This window comes from Populus trichocarpa, chromosome 14 (assembly GCF_000002775.5).
Source record: "Populus trichocarpa isolate Nisqually-1 chromosome 14, P.trichocarpa_v4.1, whole genome shotgun sequence".
Taxonomy (NCBI): Eukaryota; Viridiplantae; Streptophyta; class Magnoliopsida; order Malpighiales; family Salicaceae; genus Populus; species Populus trichocarpa.
In genome coordinates, this window is record NC_037298.2 from 8,491,004 (window position 1) to 8,513,459 (window position 22,456).

Here is a 22,456-nt window from a genome sequence, read left to right on the forward strand (position 1 = left end):
TTTTTAAGTGATTTTTTTTCTTTCATCATTCAACATTGAGTTAGTTGAAAATTGGGCTTCATAATTTTTTATATTTGCTTTCTAAGGGGTTATCTTGATCTCATGACCAGAGTTGTGGGTTGACAAGTTAACCTGAGTTGACGTGGGTTATTTTTTTAATTTAATATGTTTTTTTTTAATTTTATCCTTTCAACATTTAGTTGATTAGGAACCGACTTTCATAATTTATTTTGATTTGTTTTCTATAAGGTTATCTCGATCTTATGATCCAATTACAAATTATTCAGGTTAACACAGGCCTATCCAATATGTCACCGTTTTAATATTTGAGAAAAATATCATCTAATATGTTGTTATATCAGTATTTAAAAAAGATGTCATCAAATATACATTATATTTTGAGTTCATAAATAATTTGTTTTTATTAAAATACACATTAGCAATGCCTGGAAATTTATTTATGTTAAAAAAATTGATCTCACTTATATCATAGTGCATGCCAATAATGTAATAATCTAGTAATATTCTATAACATAATGCAGAAATAAAATAGTGACATCAAATATGTACAATTATAATTCATGATATCTAATGAAGAAATCTTTGTATTTTTGTTTATATATATTCAGTTATTTATTATAATTTATTTGATTTTTTTTATTAACATGGATGTTCGGGTCAGCTTGCACCCAACTCGAGTAATTCCACGGCCCTGAAGTTAACGACCATGTAAGTCTCCAGTGGTCCTGAGGTTTGTGAGACTCGAACTGGTGATATCTAAGGAGCAAATTTAAGACCTAATTAGTTGAGCTACACTCTTCAAGATTAATGAAAATAATTATCGATGATATATAATCATTTATCATTATCATTTAATTTTTTTTTATAGATAGTTTGAATTTTATTAATTAAATTTAATTCACATGGATAAATCAATTTTTATGTTTGAATTCTTAGTTCTAGACGAAATTGAATTTATAAAAAATATGCAAGATTCTCTAGTATGCTACGGTAATTCCCCTTGAAATTCTGGTTGTTTATAATATTCCAAAGATACCTCTTTTCAATGCAGAAAACAGGATAAAAAAAGTAAGAAAGAAGAGGTTGGTGATTAAAAACCTTTCACAAGTACGCAACCTTTCTGGTGTCAACTTTTCTTCTCTCTTAATCTTAGTTTGTACAGAACTTAATTCAGAGACGGGTTTTGAATCGGCATCTCGTCTTCTTTGACAATATCACCATGAACTTCGTTATTGAGTTTTTTGCACCCCCTAACTTTTGAAGCCACACCTGTTGTGCGTCAACATGCTTCGTGCTATCAAGTTTTCAGTCGCTAAAAAGGCCAAAAAGGGTAGCCAGTGCTTTACTACCAGACATAACTTCTCATGGAGCACGGTATAAGGAAAAAAATGTTTTGAACAAAGAGCGATCACTTCAGCTGATTAAGATTATGCAGACATGAGCAAATCTAAACTTTGGAAAAACTGACCTGTGTTGATTGCATGGTTTGGACAGAAATGTATTGTAAGACAACTAGCACAGAAGGCAAAACAAGATATGCCACGGTATCTGACCATCAAGGGGTCTGTGTCCATCTTGAGAAAAAATCAATTAATAAACATGAAGCAAGATCCACATGAAGGAGATAAATGCCTCTATTTTATGTCATTTTCAATGAATTATATTTTATCCAGAAATTAACTGTTAATTACAAGTATATAAATTTCAAGATATATAGCAAATCAAGGCACGTCCTGAATAAAAATGCCGAATATAATAATGTCCAAGTCCAAGCCATCATGCTGAATTGCAATGTGTCCTTGGTGTAGCAGTATTGCTCATCACGTTGCTCACCCCTCCTCTCCTACTGTGCATACAATTAGTCTCCCTTTCCTTTCTATATTTTATTTCTCAGATTAGTAACCCAATCGGGCAACCAGTCCTATAAAAGGCCATGATGATGGTAGCGTCCCATATCAACAATCTGAAGTTCTATCCCTGTCCTCTTTGCAATGGCTCTAACCCATTCCTCCTCCGCCACCTTCTTCCTCCTCTTGTCATTGTCAGTGATTGCCTCCGCTGGCGGTTACGGCTATGACCAAAAGCCAGATACAACCAAGCCAAATTATACTTACAACCCAAAACCACAGCCAGACACTTCCAAACCCAAGTATAGTTATGACCCAAAACCACAGCCAGACGTTGTCAAACCAGACCTCCACAAACCATATTACGACTCCAATCCGAAGCCAACCCTTCCCAAACCAAAATTCACAGAACCAAAACCAGACAATGGGTATGACTCAAAACCATACCTTGGCCAACCAACCATCCCCAAACCAGACACTGCCAAGCCAAATTATGGTTATAACCCAAAACCAGATGTTCCCAAACCGAAATTGACAATGCCAAAACCCAACTATGGTAATGACCCGAAACCAAAGCTGATCGTACCCAAACCAGACACTGCCAAGCCAAATTATGGTTACAACCCAAAACCAGATGTTCCCAAACCAAATTATGAACATGTTCCAAAACCAAAGATGACTGTACCGAAACCCGATCATGGTTATGTCGACCCAAAAGAAAAGGTTTATGATCAACCAAAGTCAACTACACCAAAGCCAGAGATTATCACGCCACATGATGGGTATGCCCAAAAACCAAATCTCCCGGAACCAAAGTTATACATACCAAAACCAAGTAATGACAAACTGGACTATGAGTATAGCCCACTCGGCATAGAAGGTTTTGTCCTCTGCAAACAAGGCTCTAACTATACCCCTATTGAAGGTAATTTCTACACCCTCTTTATTCTTCCTCGGATTCATTGTAATAATTTGTTTCGCTTGTATTATTATTCTTACAGACGCTGCTGATCAATGATATTCTTTTGTTATATTTTCCTCACAAAACTATTTTTTTTGTGTGTAGGAGCTGTGATAAGAATAGCCTGTACTGCTGTGGACCAGTATGGTTACAAGAAAGTCCCTTTCTCCTGCTTGACAGAAGCAACTAATGCAAAGGGTTACTACTTCAAAACATTGCCAGCTTTAAAGCTCACAGAATGCAAGGCTTACCTTGAAAGCTCTCCATTGAAAACCTGCAACGTTCCAACAGATATGAACTATGGGATTACCGGTGCTCCCCTTTCAGCTTATCACATTCTCCATGACAAGAAAATAAAACTGTACTCCATGAGGACTTTCTTCTACACCTCGACGACACCTACATCAACCCCTGCTGGTTATTAAATTGTCTTCTCTCCATGACTACAATTCATCTATTTTTTACGTTGTTTAAAGCTGTTGTAACGGCTTGATTTCGTTCTTGTTGTAAGGGCTTTTGTCTTGATGATCAGTTTCATTATCGGGAGAGTTTTGTGATAAACATTCTTCAATTAAGATTTTTCTTTTCTTTTCTTTTTGGGAGATTAATGATGTATCAGTATCACCAAATATTAATGAACCACAAGGTCATTGAATTTTTTTCTTAAAAAAAATTAAGTTAAAGACTCGTCTTTTTTGTATTTTGTCCTCCGGTTAATTTTATCATGTTTCCATTTCAATGTGTGCGTTTATAAATACTAAGTTACTTGGCATGTGCTTAGTCAATTTATTATTTAATTAATTTATAGTAATTATTTTCTATTTTTTGATAAGTTGTTTATAATTATTTACAAATGAATTAAATGTTTATTGAATATAAATTTACTTGATTTTCTAATAATTATATATGAATTTTGATAATTATAATAAATTAATTATCACATAAATTTATATAGTTGAGGAGTGATTTAAGTAGATTATTTTTAAGGTTGACGATGTTTTTCAATAATAATAATAATAATACAAAGATAAAAATGTTTGGGTTTTTTTATTAGGGTCTCTGAGTACTCTTATATATCCTTTTTCGTTAAGATATGCTTCCCCAGCAGTAACTTATATAAATGTTCTAAAAACAAATAAATAATGGCAAGCCTTTTGTTAATTGAAGTTTTCGGTCGATGGTTTATTTTGATTTATGTGATTATTTTGTTTTCAAAATATATTTTTTATTGGGTTGATAGTGTCATTTTACCAAAAAGAGTCCACTTTTATTGTTTGAAAGGCACTGAAAAGAAGTGGACCAAGATTGAAAAAAAAACAAGAAAAAAAAAAGGAAGCCTTTCTTTTAAATAACTTTTGTGTCACCATTGCCTTTTGCTTTTGAGATTTTGTTAAAAAAAAATTTTTGATCCCTTTAGTTTGTAAATTAAATAATTTGGTTTGAAACTTTAATTTACTCACATTTCAGTATATCGAGTTTGAGAGAGAAAAGAGAGTTGTTAAAAGAAAATGAGAGGGAGCAAGAGAGAGAGTTGACAAACAATCACTTTTTGACGACAAAACTCACTGATCTTAGTGTAAATAAGTTCTATTTAGCGATGAGAGTTCTATTTAAATTTCTTTTTTCTTTATCTTGCTAAAAGAAAATCTGACTTTGATATATATTTTTTTTGGATTTAGTTTAATTTTAAATGTTGATTCAATACCAAAATGATTTTTTTGGAGGTTCTTAAAGTGTTTATTTGGGTTTTTTTAATAAAAAAGATGAAAATATGTTTTTTACACCTTGGAGGTGATTGTCCGCCTTTCCAATCAGATGTGATAGCTAGAATCTTGAACAACAGAAATGTCGCATGCTATTTTTTTTTTAAAAAAAGGGTACACAACTTTAAAAAAAAAACAAAATAAGACCTAGACACGTGCGCTTGTGTTGTTTAAGGCCCATTGGCATTGAGCCTCCAAGCTTGGGTGTTTGGTTTTTTTTTTCTTGATTTTTTTTTTAATTTGAAAACTTTTAAGATTGGTTTTTATTGTTTCTCTTACTTTTTTTTTTTCAGTTGAATCCTTTGATGTTTTTTTATTTGAATTAGACTTCATAATTTTTTATATTTTGCTTTTTAATTGAATCCTTCATGTTAGATAATCCGCAACAACTGCATATTCTCCAGCAGTGTCGATGGAATTTTAGCTAAGATGAGAAACACAAGTAGAACAAACAGTTCGTTAGAGCAAAGAGAAGGAGTGTACGGTTCGTGAACTTGAGGCACCTCGCTATTGCAACATTTCATAATATTTCCATGCCCTGACAAATGTAATTACAGGGGTGTGTGTGTGTGTGTGTGTGTGTGTGTGTAATGTTCCTCCTATACTACCAAATAATAACTTTCAAGAAGTTACAGTACTGTTCCAAGACAATTAAAAAGATGACTCAATGAAGCGGTGCGTTCCAATAACAGAGAATTAAGAAATGGTCAGTGAACTCGAATTGTTGAAACCCTGCTATTTCCCTCCTCTCCAAGTTTCAAACTCGGGGCACCCAACCAACTCAGAAACCAGGTTAAATTCAAGAAACAAAGGGAAAAAAGAGATTTAGGTTGAAACCTGCTATTTCCCTCTTCTCTCCGATTTAGGTTACTTTTAGAGGTAAAATAGTTATTTTCTCCCCGGTATCTCTCTCCTCATATATCAAGTTTGGAATCATTTGGATTCGTTAAAACCCAAGCCAAACTTCCAACACGATCATAACCAGCAACAGAACTTAACCCAACAATAACAATGGAGAAGCTTGAATGCCCTTCTAAACAAAGGAAAAACAAGGCACAAATAACCATAGATATTGGAGGATCGGTTGTGTTGGGTTTTGTATTCGTTGTTACTAGTTTGATTGCTGCTGCTTTTGCTGTCAAGAGAAGGAGGAGAAAAGACGCCGATAAGGAGGACTTACCGTGCAAAAAAGAAGCCAAAGGCAGTCGAGGCCTGTGTTTTACCCTTGAAAATCCGTCCTCCACTTTCCATCAGAATCCATGGTCAGCATTAAGACACTGTTATATGTGTGTTTGTGTTAGCAATACTTAGAATTAAGAGAATGGTTTCTTAATTTGCAGTTTGACAGATGGATCTACAGGGATGGCTGCAGAAGAAATCCAGGTTGATTGTATTGAACTGGTCTGTACTGAGAATTTGATTTTGGTAATCATTGATAATTTTTCCAGCATTAAATATCCTTTCACATAGATGAAGGATCCATTAGGGTCTATTTCTATATGATGTCACGATCTTGTCATGATGCTGAAAGGGAGTTCAAAACTAGCTTGGAATAATTATGTATTACTAATACCTTGTTAAATTTGGTTCAGGAGGAGAATTCTGCCTCTATGATCAATGACGAAAATGATAATTTCACTGGCGATGATCAAGAGTTCCTCCTCACTGATGATACAAGACAAGAAATAATTATTACATCATTTGATGTTTGTTGTGGCATGGAAGAACTTCCCTTGCTAGTACTTGATAGCGAGCCGATGAATGAAGTGGAGGGCAATATCAAGAATGATTCCGAAGATAACTCATCATGGTTGGAAAGAATTGAAATTAAAAGGCTGGAAGAGGAAGTAGATACTGAAAGGATTATGGAAGAAGAAACTAAATCAGTGAATCTGATTGAAGAAGATGAGGAGGGATACTCCAGCGAAGAATATGTTATGGGGGAAGAGGCAGTTGGCGCTGAAAAGATGACTGCTGATACGACTGTAGCAATGCTTTGGGTTGAAGATGAGGAGGAGGAGGAGGATAGCAGTGAAGAATATGTTATGGACGAAGGTGACGAGAGTTCAGAAGAAACAGGAAGCACTTCCGCTGAGACCAATGCTGAGGTAATTTGGCCAGCAGAGTCAATGGAGGTATTGTCACTGGAGCTCAAGAACATCATGATAAACACGCAAAGTTTGGAATCGAAAGAGAAGATTGTGGAGGAAGATGGAAGTACCAAAATTGAAGAGTTATTCAATAGAGGCATTGCCACCGGAAGTAAAGAGCACCTCAGTAAACCTGCAAGGTTCATAATAATCAACTGACACGATGTATAGCTGACGCGATGTATAGCATGAATAGAATCTAGCCTCAAATTTAAAGTTACAGCCCTAACACTGATGATAAGTTAGAGAAAATCTATGATATTTTATAAAATGTCTAATCTTCAATAAAAACTCTTAGATTGCTTATTTACTAGTTAAGAAAATAATAAAAGAATCCTAATACATCAAGGTAAACAAGACAATCTCAAACAGTAACTTCTGATAAAAAAAAGTTTTCATGATCTCCTATGGTTATAAAATTTAAACTCTATAAAAAAAATAGAGTTTTAAGAATCTTCTGCTCACGACAAAATCAAAGAGAAGATTCTTGAGGAAGATAGAAGCAACAAAACTGAAGATTTTGGCGATTCCAACAACGGCAAAAAGCCTCAACGGTGACACAGATAATCATGAAACCAGCAAAAAACCAATGTCCTTGAAGAAGAAAGAAATGCCAGAACTTGTTGAAGTTAATAATCAAACTGCAGAGCCAACAAGGAGGAAGATTTGGGTTTGTTCGATGTTACTACCAACACTTTTGTTGCTACTTTTATTACTCATCGTAGTGCCCTGTTTTATCAAGTTGTTCATGGTAATTCTATCGAGGTTTAGTTGAGTGGAAAACTGAAACATATATTCTCGGAGAAGTTAAGAAGGGCAATAAGAATTTCACTGATCTTTCTCGTTTCCCCCTCAATCTCGCACAAATTGTACATTGAAGCAGCACTTGTTCACTGATGATTATTTTACATACGATGATTAAAATATAATACCTTATCATTTTCTTCTTAAGAAAAATTGTTTGGTTGTCATGCTTATGGTAACCAAGGCTGGTGCCGATCCAAGATATTAAAATGTAATAGCACCCTCAGGCCTCGGCACAAGTGAGCTCTCTCCGAGGCCAGTGCTATAACTACCGAGGATTAGAATTATAAAGGGCAGAGAGACACAAAATAAAAAAATTAAAAAAAAAAAAATCCTCTGGAGCTACGCTACTTCACAAGTTATGGGCTCCTAGACGTGGAGTGCTGCAAGTTAATTTTCCAGAGGATGATCAAACTACCATGGGAGGGAAGAAGAAGTTTTGAAGGAGTGAGGAAGAACAGGTCATACGTTCAGCATGGGGTTTTCCCTACACACTGATTGAGAGGGAGAGAATTTAGGAAAAGATACTGAATTCTGTTATATCAAAAGTTGGAATGTTTCTGTTACATCCTTGGGTATTTATCATAAACCAAATTGTTCCCTTAATTCTATATTTCCCCTAGCCATTACACGTGGCTTGATTATTTCATTTAAACTATCCGGGCTGCATGAAACGCAACCGTTTAACTAATGTTTTAAATTCTTTACCGCTTCCTTCCCACGCTGTCGTTTTATGCTTGCTTTGAATTAAATCCCTCTTCTTCTGCGCTAGCCCTCATCTTCTTTGGTTCCAGTCGTGACAATGCCCCCTCCATGACCACCACCTTGTCCTCAAGGTGAAACTCAGGAAATCGGAAACAGAACTCATCAGCATTTTCCCAGGTGGCTTCTGTCAAAGGTATGTCCTTCCATACTACTAAAAATTGAGTAACCGCTGTATTGCTTTGTTTAATCATTCTTCTCTTGATGATTTGTAGAGGCTGCAACAGGGATCGATGCTGAGGATTGGGAAGATCGGAGTGGACGACATGATGGCCCACGTGTTTCTTGAGCTGGGAGACGTGGAAGACGGGGTGAACCGCCGCTGTAGCAGGTAACTGTAATTCATATGCTACGGTGCCAATTTTCTTAATAACTGTATAGGGACCATAATATTTGGCTGATAGCTTGTGGGAAACTCTCTTGTGAACGGAGTATTGTCTGTAAGGTTGTAGTTTGACATACACTGAATCCCCCACCGAAAAACTTCGTTCGCTTCTTTTCTTGTTGGCTTGCTGGGTCATTCTGTGTTGAGATTGTAGGAGATTACTTCTGATTTCTTTGAACATTTCTTCTCGTTGTGTGAGGTAGTGATCCACAGCCTCAACTGGGGAGTCCTTATGAGTGTAGGGAATGTGAATTGGTGGTGCCATGCCATAGAGTATCTCATAAGGTGTCTTCTTTGTTGAAGTGTGGTAGTTGGTGTTGTACCACCACTCGCAAGCACTCAACCATTTTCCCCATAAGGTTGGGGCATTCCCTGTCATGCATCGGAGGTACCCTTCGATACACTTGTTAACCACCTCTGTCTGGCCATCCGATTGGGGATGATAGGCGGTGGAGTAGTGCAGATTGACGCCCTGGTGTTTGAACAATTCCTTCCAAAATTGACTGAGAAAAATGCTGTCCCTGTCGCTTACTATGGTGGCTGGCATTCCATGGAGTTTGTAGACATGCTCCATGAAGACCTTAGCTACAGTGGGGGCAGAGTAGGGGTGGGAGAGAGCCATGAGATGGGCATATTTGCTAAACCGATCGACTACTACCAGGATGACTTCCTTCCCTTCAGATTTGGGTAGGCCTTCAATGAAGTCCATGCTGATGTCAATGAAGGGGGCAATAGGAATGGGTAGAGGTTGTAAAAGTCCTGGAAGCTTCACATTCTCGGTCTTGTTTTGTTGGCAAATGGAGCATTCGCGGACATATTGCCTTACCAATTTCTGTAACTTTCTCCAGTAGAATACCTGCCCCAATCTCTTTGCAGTGACCGTGGCTCCTGAATGTCCTCCAGCTGCAGAGTCATGGTAAAAGCTGGTGAGCTTAGTTTGTAGTTGTGAGTCTCGACCCACCACTACCTTCCCTTTCCGAAGGAGAGTGTTATTGACCCATGCATAGGCAGGATGCGAGTTGGCATCTTTTCTCACTTCCTTAATGACTCTCTGTAAGTTTGGATCAGCTGCCCAGGTCTGTCTGATTTCCTCCATGATATTGGTGGAGATTGAGGATAGGGTTAAGGCACTCAATTCTGTGCTTGAGATCCTGGAAAGAGCATCTGCTGCCAAGTTGTCTTTGCCCTTCCTGTATTCTATATCATAATCAAAGCCTAAGAGTTTAGTTAACCAAACCTGTTGTGCCTCATGAGTTGCCTTGTGATCGAGTAGGAATTTGAGACTTGAGTGGTCGGTTCTGATTAGGAAGCGTCTTCCTCTTAGGTAATGCTTCCATTTAGTGACAGCATAGACAATGGCCAAGAGCTCCCGTTCATATGCTGATAGATTTAGTTGTCGAGGTCCCAGAGCTTTGCTGATAAAAGCGAGTGGATGCCCTGCTTGCATCAAAACTGCTCCCATACCCACTCCTGATGCATCTGTCTCTACGACAAAAGTCTTGTCGAAGTTTGGCAATGCCAGAACAGGGGGATTAGCCATGGCGGCCTTTAATTGATTGAAGGCCATAGTGGCCGAACTAGTCCAGTTGAAGGAGCTTTTCTTCAACAGCTGAGTAAGGGGTCTGCAGAGTTCCCCATACCCTTTCACAAACTTCCTATAGTATCCAGTCAACCCCAAAAATCCCCGTAGTTGTTTGATATTAGTAGGAATAGGCCAATTCATCATTGCTACCACTTTGTTAGGGTCGGTGGCCACTCCTTCTTTGGTGATAATGTGGCCCAAATACTCCATCTGATTGCTGCCAAATACACACTTCTCCTTCTTCGCAACCAGCTGGTTGGCACATAATATGTCAAACACAACAGTAAGGTGATGCAAGTGGTCTGTCCGGCTCTTGCTATAGATCAATATATCGTCAAAAAAAACTAAAATGAACTTCCTCAAATGTTGCCTAAAGATGTCATTCATTAAACTCTGGAAGGTTGCTGGGGCATTAGAGAGCCTAAAGGGCATGACAAGGAATTCAAAATGGCCATTGTGAGTGCGAAATGCAGTTTTATACACATCTTTAGGGTCCATTCGAATCTGATGGTAGCCTGCCCTTAAGTCAATTTTAGAGAAAATGGTTGCTCCTTCCAATTCTTCTAATAATTCATCAATAATAGGGATGGGATACTTATCTTTTACAGTCAGCTTGTTGAGAGCGCGAAAGTCCACACAAAATCGCCATGTATGGTCTTTTTTCTTGACTAGCACTACTGGAGAAGCAAACGGACTGTGGCTTGGTTGAACAATTCCAGCGTCTAGCATTTCAGCCACCAGTTTCTCCAAGGTATCCTTTTGCAACCCTGAGTATCTGTATGGCCTTAGGTTGACTGTCAGGTTTTCATCTTTCAGAGGTATCCTATGATCATGTCCTCTGGCAGGAGGTAGTTCCACTGGTTCTCTGAAAATATGAGAATAAGTATCCAATAGTGCCTGAATTGGAAACTCCTCTGCATGCTGGGCAGGAAGGTACCCTTCCTGATAGCTGAGTGTTGTGCCCTCCACCTCCAGCACTCTTAGACTGCAAATATTCACCTCTGCCAGCAGTGTTTTACGTGCAAGTAGTCCACTTAACTCTTCCAGTCGAATGGACTGGGTGAGTATAGGATTGTCCCCCTTTAGTGTCACTTCATTTCCTTCCCACCAAAAATTCATCCATTTGTCTTCGTAATTGGCTAATACATTTCCCAGTAACTTCAACCACTGTATGCCTAGGACCATATCGTAGCTTTGTAAAGGCATTACAAAAACATCCGCCTGGAACTGGACGCCTTGCATTTTCCACTGCAGGTTCTTGCAGAGCTTAGTACAAGACATGGTACCCCCATTTGCGGCTTCTACTAGCATAGGTTTGATGGGTGTCAGGAGACAATTTTGTTTACTGACGAGGTTGGCATTAAGGAAGTTGTGGGTGCTGCCTGAGTCAATCAAAATGAATATAGGGCATTTGTCTAGTTTGCCCCATACCTTGATGGTGTGGCACCCCGTGGTGCCCTGCAATGCATGTAATGATAGATGAGGGGTAAGGGCTTCTACATTCATGGTTTCAATGGTTTCCTCCTCTTCAAAGTTTTCTTCTTCGTCTTCGATGATGCATAGTGAGTATAGCTTTCGGTTTTTGCATCTATGTCCTGGTACAAATTTTTCATCACACCAAAAGCATAATCCCTTGGCTCTACGCTCATCCATCTCCCTGGTTCTAATAGGTCTGGAGGGTCTGGGGTTGGAGTTGACAGTTGCATTGTTGAATGGTGGCTTGTTAGGGGTAGGTAGTAAGGCAGGCTGGGGAGATTTAAACGTAGTGAAGGTGGAGTTGGAAGTTGAACTGCTGGAGGGAGTGGGGTAAGCTGGCCTTTGGTTGTGTTGGTAAGTATTTGTTTGAGCTGGAAGTTTAGTGTAATGGGGAGTGTTTTTTCTATACATGAGTGTGTTATCATGGAGCCTAGCTAGGTTATATGCTTGTTTGAGAGATTTGGGTTCAAACATTTTTACTAAGTTCTTAATCTCAGTCTCTAACCCTCCCAAGAAAAATACTAAGGCTTGCTTTTCCGATACCTGAGCTCTATTCCAGAGCATGTCAAACTCCTTGATATAGTCTTCAAGATTCCCAGCTTGTTTGTGTTCTGTTAACTCCTCCAAGGGGTCCTTTTGTCCTCCAAACCGGCAGCACAGGGCTTCAACATAATCTGCCCAAGTCGTGTCCTGTCCTTCCAAGTTTCTGATGAAGTTCTGGTGCCAATACAGTGCCAACCCATCCAAGTAGTAGGAGGCTAGTTTCAATTTGTCTGGCTCTGCTATCTCTTCAAGGTCGAAATATTGATTGCATTTATACAACCACTTATGCACATCTTCGCCTTTAAATGTTGGAAAATTCCTCTTGGGCTTGTGAAACCTGTAAGACCCTTGTGAACCTTCTCCAACCCACCCTTGACTGCAGTTTGTTGTAGGCGGTTGAGGAGCATGGGGCCTTTGGGAGGAGCTAGTCTCTCCAGTGAGAGTTTGTAGGGTGTGTTTTATCGCAATCTGCTGAGTAGCTATTTCTTTCATCATAGCCTTGAGTTGGCCAAGATCATCCGACTGTGTGTTCAGTTTGATTTCTATTCCATCGATTCTTTGGTTAGCAGCTTCCAAGGAACCGTCACACCTTCTCACATCTTGGGACCTGGTCTCTGGAGGCATTTTGAGGAGATCCAAAGATGAAGCTCTGATACCACTTTGCTGCAAGTTAATTTTCCAGAGGATGATCAAACTACCATGGGAAGGAAGAAGAAGTTTTGAAGGAGTGAGGAAGAACAGGTCATACGTTCAGCATGGGGTTTTCCCTACACACTGATTGAGAGGGAGAGAATTTAGGAAAAGATACTGAATTCTGTTATATCAAAAGTTGGAATGTTTCTGTTACATCCTTGGGTATTTATCATAAACCAAATTGTTCCCTTAATTCTATATTTCCCCTAGCCATTACACGTGGCTTGATTATTTCATTTAAACTATCCGGGCTGCATGAAACGCAACCGTTTAACTAATGTTTTAAATTCTTTACCGCTTCCTTCCCACGCTGTCGTTTTATGCTTGCTTTGAATTAAATCCCTCTTCTTCTGCGCTAGCCCTCATCTTCTTTGGTTCCAGTCGTGACATGGAGCCATGCTGCTCCATGGAAAACTTGGGTTTCTCAAGCAGTAAAACACAGGCTTCTTGCATGAAAATAATACAACAATTCACGGGCAAAAGGAGTCGCTTATATCAAGAAAAAGAAAAAGGCGTCATCTTACGGCAAGAACTCTTAAAAACACCTTTTTGTTTAGATGTTTCACCATCCTCTCTTCACAAGTATCTTTACATGTGTATACTTTTTAACTACCACTCTTTCACTATATACAATGCCCTGAATCTCCACAGGCAGACTTGGCTCAATTGGCTGCTGCTGGTTTATTTTATTTGTCCCAATGACAACAAAATACTTGAGAACTATAAAGCTAATTATCAAAAAATGTAAGAGCACCAGAACCTCAGTTTTCTGGGGGCAAAATTTCTTACCCAAGCTTGCAACAGCTGGGGCCACCAATCAATTAGCATTCAAGAAGATGGTTTTCTGTTGAGCTTGGCCAGCTGCATCCCGTAGACCATCCTAAAACACCCTGAATTAGATCCACACTTGAGCAACCCTTAACCTGAAAGAGGTAGGAGAAGACATGTCATGACCAACTAATTTCACAACCGTGGGAAAAATAGAGAGAGGCAGAGCAATGACACGGGAGTAGTAGAAATATAGGACATGACGGAGATGGATTCTCAATGCCCTACCAAACTATCAAGGTTGCCTTCAATATGAAACAGCATCACAGCCATTCCCCTTCCTCTATCAGTCTCTGACTGATGGTTGAAATCAAAGATGTTACGTTAGTCTATCAGTTGACCAGATCAATAATAGAGCATGTTCAGTACTTCACTATATGATGTTCTTACTTACCACACAAGAACATATATTGATATCTACAGCTGCCAAAGCTGTTGCAATCTCAGCCATCATGCCTGAAATTGTATTCCAATATTTACATGGTCAACAAGAAACAATCAGAAATATTGATATTAGACAGGAATTAGACATGAAATGAAAGCCATCACCCCACAGAATTGTCAGATTTTATTCCAGCAGCTACAGAATGATCATATTTTCACCACGAGTTTCAAGCTTGGAGAAAAAACAATTTATCATACCATGATTGGGCCAGTCACAACCTTGAGAATTCATTAAATATGCAACCATGAGGCGGAAAACAAACCATCACTGAATGAAAGAAGAATTACCTCTTCGATCAATGCATACAACACAAAACCATTGGATGGAGTGCCCTTCAAGACTGTGCCAAGAGGCAACCTTGCTGGCTTGCCAACTTTCTAAACCAGGCAAGACTTCCTTGTACCTTGGAATGCTAGCTTGTATCATCTTGGCAACACCATTTCCCTGAGATAATAAATCCCCCTTGGTCTGCACATGCTTATTATGTTTCCCATTGACCTTGGGGGTCCACACAGTTCCATAGTTCACGGGCAAAAAATCATTTGAACATTTCCCTTGGGATGACTTTTCCACAACATTCATAAGTATTTTCTCCCACAGAGGTCTGCTCCGTTTGTTATTATCTGAGATATATTCTACCTCACTCTCCCCTTCAGAATCAGCAATAAAGTCATTTACCGAATCTGCTGTTATTTCAGCAGCAGATAGTGCAGCTTGCTCCCTTAAGAACTGAACAGATGAAGAGCATTTTATTCTTAGAGCAGCAGGAAATACAAAAACAAAAAACTGTATTTTCAATTCATAGGACTAAACCTACTTTCATAATTTTGTGCCTTGCACTTCGTGTTTTTGCATGCTGTAACCATTGCTTATGCCTCTGAAAAGCTGATTTGCTAGAGAGTGCCTGAACAAACAATGAAGTTATGAGGTGAGCAGCAGAACAAGGGGATAATGGTGTGCATTTTTAAGTTTCAGATGTATATGCAAGCCTGCAAAGTCTCAAAAAGCAGATGAATAATTACACCATCGTATAATGTATCATAATGCCAATCACTATAGCTTTATAATACACCATCACCTTACAAAAAGAGATCATTTGCTCCAAAAATCACATTAAGCTTTGATATTTACTCAAACTCCAGTACTTGGAACTTGGAAGAGCAAATTATCTTTTATTTCCTATTATGCAAAGGATCGGATATGTATGATCTACAGCATAAAGTTTTGGAAAACATTACAAACATTATAAGATCAATAAATACTAACATTATAAGTAATTATCTCCACGACTTCTGCATTAGCAAGTACATGCATTGGAGAGACAAGATTACCATTGACCTGCAAAAGGGGAAATGCAGAATTCAGACATAGAATTTTGTTGTTTTTGCTTTTGTATTTTTAGTAACCCTCCAATAATAAAAGAATATGATATTGACCAAAAAACAATACCTTTGCAGCCACCATCTTATTGCCAATTTCAGTGTGTATCATATAAGCATAGTCGATTGCAGTTGCTCCTTTTGGCAGATTCTTTATCTGTACCATATCATCAAATATCAAAATCCAGAACTGCACATCTAATATGTAAATTCACCATTTCTTACCAAAAAGATTTCATAAGTGCAAATTAATACGCAATCTTACCTCTCCCCTTGGTGTAAATACAAAGACACAGCTACCGAGTAGATCTCTGGTAATGGTCTCTACAAATTCCCTAGAGCTCATATTGCCAACAAACTCTTCTTGCCATTCTCTAATTGCATTGAGCCAGCCAATCTGGAGGAAAGAAGGGACTTCAACCATGAAATTAGCATCAAAGTCACGGAACCTTAAAAGTAGCTCTCCTACAAGCTTCTTATGGATGTTTGCAAATTACTGACTTATCAAGAGCAAAATTAACTTACCCTGAGTGCAATGTTTGCATTGTTAAGACAGACTGCCTTCCCTCTTGTACTTCTACCGTTAGGCATTGCATGTCCAACTAAACCTGTAACAAATACTCTCCCGCTATAGTGAGCAGCAATGCCTCTCTCAGCTATCAGATCCATCTCTTCAGTTCTTATCTGCCAAAATAGATGGATTTATAACTAAATATGTTGCAACCAAGTCCTAAATCAGAAAGACTACAAAAATTAAATAAAAATTGACAAGAACCATCAGTGACTGTTTGAGTGAATTAGGACAACAGAGAAAATAAATTGAACATTTTCTTTAGAAGACTGAAAGAAATCAACAATTCTCCTTGCACAAGCAAAGCTCTCCTATGAGGGTAAAAAAACAAAAGCAAAAAATGAAACCTCTTTTCCCTACTACCAGAAGAAAATGGAACTTGGTAAAACATGAACATCAAAGAATACCTGAACTTCCAGTCTAAACATGCTTTCATACAGAAATGGAATTACAGTTGTATGAAGACTTTGATAACCATTAGGTTTTGGAGTTGCAATATAGTCCTTCATCTGTTAGGAAATTTGCTCAATGTATTAAAACACAATGAACAGTCTAATATTAGCACTAACGCTTCAGAACGAAGAATAAGAGAATACGCACGGCTCGAGGAATGGGGGTCCAGATTCCATGGACTAAGCCGAGAACATGATAGCATATCTGCATAAGATCTGACCATGAGAAAAGCCCATAACGTACACCAAGTCACAGAATTAGCAGAAGACACATTTCCATAGATCATGACAGGGATATACCTGCTGTGGACTGCATAAAGGCCCGGCTCCAATGCATGGCTTTGGCTGGATGATAATTCGAAGCTGATTTAATTAGAAGGACAAATGTGTCAGCACACAATTAAAAAATGTGAAGTTTCACTTTTGGATGTTTCTTGGGATGGCTCAAAGCACATGTCAAAACAAACCTGAGCAATCTGGTTAACTTCATTGATCGAACCTTTGGATTTAAGCACAGCTCTATAAATACTGAAAGCACACAACAAAAGTTCCTAGTCAAAAACATTGACAAAGAAAACCAAACATAGAGAAAAGGACATTTAAAGCAACACTTTCAACAGGTCATGAGGGGAAAAGATGGTAGTAAAATCTAAAAGCAACTATAATCTTCAATAGATGACATGAAGACTCGATGTAAAATAAGAAACTCGCTAACCATCTGCATCAACAAGGGTCATCTGCCTACCCTTTTGAGAGCCAGACAATACTCATAACCAACAGGCCACAAGGGAGTTCACTAAAAAAAAAAAAATTAAGAAGGGTGCAAGATCGACATGAGGACTACTCAGGAAGTTGCTTGTCATAGTACCACATTTGTCTAAGCCCATTTAACTTAAAAATTACCATTTAATCACATAATGATATGGCTATCTAAGGTAAAACACCACAACTCGCAACAAATAATAATAAACAAAGATAATGAAATCCTTGGTTCAAACAAAATCAACAACCAGATCAAATAAATAAATGAAGAAAATAACTATTAGAAGATTCATGGCTTCACCTGTAAGGCTCCTTGCAGACAGCACGTACATCAGTTTTCACTGTCAAAAGGTCTAGGAACTGATCTTCCTCTATCTTCTTCTTCAAAATTTTGTTTGCCTAAAACAAAAGCACAAACCTTTGATTAATAATAAAGTAGATACTTCTACAGATCTAACTAAACATAATGCATGAAAGAAAAGAAAAGGAAAACCTCTTCCAGTTCTTTCTCATGTTCTTTATACAGATCTGCAACTCTCCTCTTGACCTTAGCATAATCTTCAGCATTTGTATACATGAATGATAGATTTTCAAGCTCAGACTGCAAAGATCATGTCAGGTAATCAATTAAAATTAACAGGGGGAAAAACTATAACAAGCTCTCCAAGCAGAGACCATCCTAAGCACTTTGTCATATTTTTAAATAGAAGAGGACACCAATGGCATCATGCAACTGTTGATTAACAGTGGACAAGCCCAAAGCAGATGGGAGAAATAAAGTGTGCGTCATTCAGCAGTTTTGGAAAAACATGTTGCATTCACACTTAGTAGAGCAAATGAGTTTAATTAAAGAGAACAATATATCACAGCACCAAAAAATAAGCATAATATGGTATAGATTGACAAGGAATGAAACAATTAAATGGTCCGTTTTTAACAATTTCTTAGGCTAGAGGAATGCGTTGCCTCAAATTTTACTAAAATTTCAAATCTGGTTATTCACAGTATGGAACTAAGTAACAGAAATAACTATAGATGAAAATTGGAAGCATGAATTTCTCTATCTCAACATCTCAAATTTTGATCACCTGATATAATCAAGGCGAGTTACACAACATGAGTTAACATGTTTACAACCACTAACTAATTATATGCAACACAGAATCATAGAGAGGAATTTTACACGTAAAAAAGAGGTGTATAGATATACCTTGATTTGATACATTCCCAACAATTTTGCAAGAGGAGCAAAGACCTGAAGTGTTTCCATTGCAATGCTGGACTGCAGACAAATTAGTGATGTTAAATATAACTGAGGTCAATAGCCAACTAAATCTAAAATCTCAACACACTACCTGCTTATGCAATGGCATGTGCGAAAGAGTTCGCATATTATGCAATCTGTCAGCTAATTTGACAATGATAACACGGACCTGAAAAGGCAGCAGTTTAATTGTAAAATGGCTTAAACAATGGATAAGATTATGCACGGAAAAAAAAAAATCTATAAGCAATGAACCACCTCCTCTGTCATAGCCAAAAACATCTGCCGCAGGTCATCAGCTTTTACATCTTGCACCGATTCATTTTCGTTCTTACACTTTAATTTTCCCAGTTTGGATACCTATGCCAATGGAAGAAACTTAGAATCAATATGTGCTGTGTGTTCAAACAAAATATATAAGATACAATTTCAGCTGCTTAGTTCATAGATGTACCAATGTAAAGAAAGCACCTTAGTTTCTCCTTCTACAATGTGGCGCACAATAGGACCAAATTCCTCCTCAATTCTTTCAAAAGTAACAACATTCGTATCCTCGACAGTATCATGCAGTAATCCAGCAGCAATTGACTCCCAATCCAGTTCCTAATAAACAGGCAAGTGAGCAAGTTAAAAGTCAATGTCAAGAAATGGGCATACATTATAAATTAAAGGAAACTCACAAGTTCTCCTAGAATACGTGCAACTTCAACAGGATGAATAATGAAGGGCTCTCCACTGCGTCTTTTCTGACCGTCATGAGCCTCGAAGGCCAGCTGTACCACCAAAACATTATGTTCACGAATACTTCACCTGTGTCAATATGCAAGAATATGTCCATGAAGATTATACAAGAGCAAGAGTACCTTAAGAGCTTTATGGACCAATTCCAATTCTTTTGGTGAAAGGTATGAAACAGTAGGCTTAAGATCCTGAGGCAATTACACAAAGTAAGCTAAGCCAAACCATACCAGAAAGAACCTCGCTTTCAAGAAGTTTATAGAGACACCATAGGAAACAATAGTGCAATTTTACCTCCCACAATCTCTCAGGAGAAACTTCATTGAAGGTATCTGCAGAAATGGACGATGAAGAAGACAATTGCCATTTTTTACCAGCTACATGATGCAATCTGGATTTAAAAAATCTCCCAAGAAGTGCAAAGTCAGAATCTTCACTGGAATAACAACCTCCGGTATCAAAGGCTTTGCATCTCTGGCAATGTAGCATAGAAAAGGCACAGATATTATAATCATGAAAATATTGTTTGCAAAGCAAATTTTGGTAATAAGACAACAGAGTTGTAGCACTATTGTAATATGCTAACCACAGACTGATGGGCAGTTGCATTAGGATTGCCTTTGGTTTTATAAACAACATGAATTTCACATGTTCACTTGGAGCTTGATAGGGAGAATTTGGAACTCTAATATATGAAAATGATGGTATTTCTAGCACTGCAGTAATTATTGGATAAAGATGCTCTGATTGGCTCTTAAGCGATTTTTCATAACGCCTAACTGGAATATGGAAAGGAGGATGCTTAACAACTGACCTTGTCTGGACAAAATATGGCTACACTGAAATGGAATATTTTCATCAAAGATTTTATTCTAAAAATTGGCCATTGGAACAATAATGAACTCGAACTCACCAAAATTAGCAGCAGCTAAACAAAGAAGCTGCATTTGAATCTTCTACTGACTTGATAGGATGGGCTCACCGATCTCACACACTTTCAAGGGCGAATGACTCATAAGAAAAGTAGATTAAAAAACTAACCATATTTTATGTTTCAGATTCAGAGTAAACTATATAACTACTTAAGCTTTCATTTTATCACTGCTATCAAAATGAAAGATCCCGATCATTTCGTTTGCCTCCTAGGTATCAAAATCCGAAGAATTAACTGCGTATCTTCTTTTCATTTCCTTTACAATCGCAAGGCTTTAGGTATAGCTTCCAAATAAAACTATGAAGAAGTATGGGGGATAATGGGCTAAGCTAGCAATAAATTGGAAATAATTTTAGAAGGCAGGTGAAGGAAGGAACTTACAGACTTAAACTGCTTCCTTCTTCCATTTCGGCCACACAAGAATGACGAACACTGCGGAGAAGGATGGGCAGTGCTGGCCAGAAACCCAGTCAAAACTCTAGGAGCTTTCCACGCGCAAGAAAGCACACTACACTCATATCTCCCACTTCCATCCCCCTTCGATAATAACTTACATATATTCAAGCATTCCACTGGGACTGCAAAATTAACAACCACACAATTCTTAAAAAACAAAATCCCGAAAATCCTAAATCAAGTGAGGACAGTATTCTCCTAATTCAATTACCCGGAAGAAAAAAGAAAGATTAAAATACTTGAATTGATTGAGATGCTAAGTTGAGTAGTAATTCAATAGAGAAATCAAGATTCAGTGGTAAAAAGAGAAGCGAAAAAACCTGACAACGAAGAAGCAGAGGCCATTTCTACAGAGAAGCATCGGAGAGAAGCACCAATCTCATTGGATTAAATGTTCTAAGCGTTTACAGACAAACACACTCCGCGCCTCAATCGGCACTTGATTGGTTCGAGATTACCAGAGAGAGGGAGGGAGGGAGGGAGGGAGCGCTGGCGTTTGATTTGTTAGCGCAAGGAGTCTTTAAGGGATTTAAATCTCTGCTGTCTTGTTAAGGTAAGAGAATCTGGCAAGCGTAGCGGTGGTTTATGTAAATGCGAAAGTTTTGAATTTTGGACAGAGAAAAAATAAGCGATGGATTTTGAAGGAAGGAGGTGAAGAGATAATCTAGAGAGGGAGAGAGAGAGACTGGGACAGTTGTCTCGTTTAGCCAGAGGAAGGCCACACAAAATGAATGCCGTTCCATAAAAGATATATACTTTTCTTTTGCTTATGCAAATGTAAATTAAATTTGTCTTGGTAATTTCTAGGTGGAATTCTTCCTTTCTGGATTTTAATTTTAAAGGACTGGCAGCGGAGTAAAATTCGGAGATTCACGCCGTAAACGCCTGTCAAGCATGCCGTACACAACCCCCTAAAAAAATATCTCCGCAGCTCTCTTTTTTTTTAGAATTTTAAAATATATTTTGACATCGAATTTCATTTCTTACATCAATTATAACATATTGATATTTTCCTCTCCAGGGTTAAATGTTTTATGGGTTTTAGTGGCCTTAATTTATTCAGTGCACTGTGACTTCCATCGACAAGGACAAGATTGGTCAATGCTTTGGACAAGTGTCTTGAGATTTATTCTTTCTGTTTAAATAGCTGGTTTTTCCTGTATTCAAGTCGAAAGACACGTTAGTTAGGAGATGGGGTAGATCATTCTCCTCTCTCTCTCTCTCTCTCTCTCTCTCTCCCCTGACCGATCGCTGTTTGGTTTTCGTTGTTTTGTTGCAGGGAAATAAGAATAAAACTTTCTTAAAGACAGGGAAAAAATCATATATAATATACGTTGTACAAGCTCATCATTATCACAGTGAAAATGGCAAGAGCACTACTCATAAGTGCCACCCTTTTTCTTAAAGAGAGGGAGGGGCGGCAAGGGCAAAATGCAGTCTCCATTAGCAGCTCGTTAACTAATAAACACGTCTACAGATAGCTTGGAAGGACTGGCTGTGCTTGGAGAATTATGGCGTCAGTGATTAGGTAAGACAGAGTCATTCAATAAAGATCAGGAGATTTATTGTGCCTTGCTAGCGTGAACTCAGTGTTAAGCACCACGTTATAAGAGGTTTCTTGCAGAAGCTGGATTAATTTG

General features: G+C 38.1%; 3 protein-coding genes across 5 annotated transcripts; 2 read left to right on the forward strand and 1 right to left on the reverse strand.

The window, feature by feature from the left end:
• Window positions 1-1,990: 1,990 nt before the first annotated feature.
• Window positions 1,991-3,420, forward strand: LOC7491285 (proline-rich protein 3). Of its 2 annotated transcripts, XM_052446783.1 has the most exons (3): window positions 1,991-2,432; window positions 2,532-2,793; window positions 2,935-3,420. In XM_052446783.1, exons 1-3 carry the CDS (start codon window positions 2,013-2,015, stop codon window positions 3,252-3,254), a joined length of 1,002 nt encoding a protein of 333 aa, XP_052302743.1. In that variant the 5' UTR covers window positions 1,991-2,012; the 3' UTR covers window positions 3,255-3,420. The 2 variants fall into 2 exon arrangements, with proteins under 2 accessions (XP_052302743.1, XP_002320330.4); XM_002320294.4 differs by having other exon boundaries at window positions 1,991-2,793.
• A 2,183-nt stretch (window positions 3,421-5,603) lies between these two features.
• LOC7491286 (uncharacterized) lies at window positions 5,604-6,901 on the forward strand. Of its 2 annotated transcripts, none has more exons than XM_024585441.2 (3): window positions 5,604-5,854; window positions 5,933-6,017; window positions 6,185-6,901. In XM_024585441.2, exons 1-3 carry the CDS (start codon window positions 5,604-5,606, stop codon window positions 6,899-6,901), a joined length of 1,053 nt encoding a protein of 350 aa, XP_024441209.2. The 2 variants fall into 2 exon arrangements, with proteins under 2 accessions (XP_024441209.2, XP_052302776.1); XM_052446816.1 differs by having other exon boundaries at window positions 5,933-5,993.
• A 6,555-nt stretch (window positions 6,902-13,456) lies between these two features.
• LOC7491287 (putative GTP diphosphokinase RSH1, chloroplastic) lies at window positions 13,457-21,538 on the reverse strand. Its single transcript, XM_024585440.2, has 24 exons — window positions 21,137-21,538; window positions 20,742-20,938; window positions 19,721-19,900; window positions 19,552-19,617; window positions 19,369-19,461; window positions 19,160-19,291; window positions 18,947-19,048; window positions 18,780-18,857; window positions 18,635-18,706; window positions 17,918-18,025; window positions 17,726-17,823; window positions 17,130-17,190; window positions 16,963-17,025; window positions 16,811-16,867; window positions 16,618-16,719; window positions 16,165-16,323; window positions 15,905-16,036; window positions 15,710-15,796; window positions 15,527-15,598; window positions 15,078-15,164; window positions 14,548-14,989; window positions 14,210-14,271; window positions 14,044-14,112; window positions 13,457-13,910 (listed from the first exon to the last, which is right to left on the reverse strand). The coding sequence occupies exons 1-24, from the start codon at window positions 21,159-21,161 to the stop codon at window positions 13,809-13,811; spliced, it is 2,646 nt and encodes an 881-aa protein (XP_024441208.2). The 5' UTR covers window positions 21,162-21,538; the 3' UTR covers window positions 13,457-13,808.
• Window positions 21,539-22,456: the final 918 nt, after the last annotated feature.